At 41.0% G+C, this 2,004-nt stretch overlaps 1 protein-coding gene across 1 annotated transcript in view; it reads right to left on the bottom strand.

Moving 5' to 3' along the window:
• Positions 1–313: 313 nt before the first annotated feature.
• nbr1a (NBR1 autophagy cargo receptor a) overlaps positions 314–2,004 on the bottom strand; it is a gene marked incomplete at its 3' end in the record, with an annotated part of 4,117 nt that continues 2,426 nt past the window's right edge. The window contains 3 exon segments of the mRNA XM_014032775.1: positions 314–473; positions 860–1,147; positions 1,392–1,511. Of these exon segments, the coding sequence (XP_013888229.1) occupies positions 314–473; positions 860–1,147; positions 1,392–1,511 (568 nt within the window).

The raw sequence follows: 2,004 nt of genomic DNA, 5'->3' as shown, positions 1-2,004 counted from the left end.
ATTTTAAACAATAAAAGGCTTGAACTACTTCAGTTGGTGTGCAATGAATCTAAAATATATGAAAGTTTAATGTTCATCAGTACATTACAGAAAATAATGAACTTTATCCCAATATGCTAGTTTTTGAGAAGGACCTGTAATAAAAGTATCTGGCGGGGGGAAAAGGCATTAGTAGTACAAGACTGGAAAAGTATTTTTAGCTGGTGTTACTGGATAAGAAAGGGAAATAAGTTTAGTTGGGACTCAAAGTGGAGGTGAAGGAGGGGGGCAGAGAGAGAGTGGAGCCTGGCCTCTCGATGAGTGGGAGGGGTACCTTAGTCTCTGAGGTCCAGCTGATTGTGCCCGAGTTCTTCATCTTCCAGTATTTGATGAACTTGGTATCAGGCTCCAGACGGGTGCCATCAGGCAGATTTTCATCCAGAAACAAGGCAGCCATAGTGGGCACCAAGGACGTGTGCGAGACCCCGGGACCCCTAGTTTCAAGTGTACAGAGCATTGTTGAAAAAAAGCCCTGGTCTCTTATCACACGCATCTCTTTTGTTTCTCTATGAATCAAAAAAAAAAAAAAAAAAGGGCAGGACCCCCAGTATTTTTTGCTTTCAGCTCAAAAACATTTGTTTTAGAAAATCTAGGAAGCAGCAGCAGCAGTTTTCACACTGAGGTAGTTCCAACATTTGCCACCACCCCCGAGCAGCCAGCGAAACACTCACACAAACTAGAATACAAAGATGGCATATTTTGATTTCTTTTCTTGGAAAAAAAAACACAAAAAAAAGAGAGAGAGATTTTTTTTTTTTTGCATCCATGCTGGGTTAGAGGTACCCAGCACTGTCGGACACTCTTCCGAGATGGCGCTTACTCTGGACTGGAGTCCTGGGGGTCGGGGAGCGGGACTGAGATGGGGCCTTGGACTGTGGCTGTTTCTGAGGCGACAGGAGGGGACACGGCTGGGACCTGGATGGACGCTGAGGCCACGCTTGTCAAGTTGGCTCTGCCTGAGGTAGAGGGTCCGCTCCACTGCAGCCCCCTCTTCTCCAGTCTCAGTTTCTTCTTGATTTCCTTCACCTCTGCTCTCAGCTGCCTTCTTTCAGCTTTGAGGCGCTGTCGCTCGGCCTTGCGCACAGTTCTGTCTCCTCGCCTCGGGAACCTGGTTTGAAATGTCATCAGGAACACCTATTTGTCGACTATCAAAAGTTTATTTTTCAAAAAACAAAAACAAAACAAAACATCCCCACTCATTTTATGAATTACAGTTATTTTCCTTTATTAAATGTAGTTTTTATATGTATAAATATATGACAGGAAAAAAAAAAAGAATTAGCATTCCTATGAGCCATAATGTCAAATTATGTCTAGAAGAAGATGGGTGATCCTCAGTTTGGAAGGTTTACCTAAACTCTCCTGACATTCCGTGCTCGGGGATGGAGAGAGGCGTCTTGGTTCTGACGAGGCTGTGACTCGGATCGTGGCTGTGTCTGCACATCTCACACAGGATGCAGGATGGACACACACTGGAAACAAAAAACAAAGAGACTGTAAGGAGCTAAATTATGATAACTCTGCTACTACCACATCAAATAATACATCAATATCTGGAAAACTAAGTTATAGTCTTATATAGTTATAGCCTTCATATACATTCATTTTTGTTCTGTAATTTACAGTGTATATATGTATATAAATATGCACGTGTTTATGTATATGTGTATACGTGCACTGGTATATGTACATTACTATATATCGTGTATATTGTGGGGTTTTTGTTTGTAATCTTTTATTTATCTTTCATTATTCTTCTCAGCCTCTCTTATATTAAGCTGCTGTAATGTGCTTATTTCCCCACTGTGGGATCAATAAAGTTTTATCTTATCTTATCTTAGTCATTTTGTGTTTAAAGTCAAATGGAAGTGGCGGCCATCTTGAATCAGATTGACTCCAAAAGTTAAGGAGTTGTAAATGATTCATTCATTCATTCATTCATTCATTCATTCATTCATTCATTCA

The sequence above is a fragment of the Austrofundulus limnaeus genome, unplaced genomic scaffold (genome assembly GCF_001266775.1).
Source record: "Austrofundulus limnaeus strain Quisiro unplaced genomic scaffold, Austrofundulus_limnaeus-1.0 Scaffold7, whole genome shotgun sequence".
Lineage (NCBI taxonomy): Eukaryota > Metazoa > Chordata > Actinopteri > Cyprinodontiformes > Rivulidae > Austrofundulus > Austrofundulus limnaeus.
The sequence above is the reverse complement of the archived record's forward strand: the minus strand, read 5'-3'. Positions and strand labels throughout refer to the sequence as shown.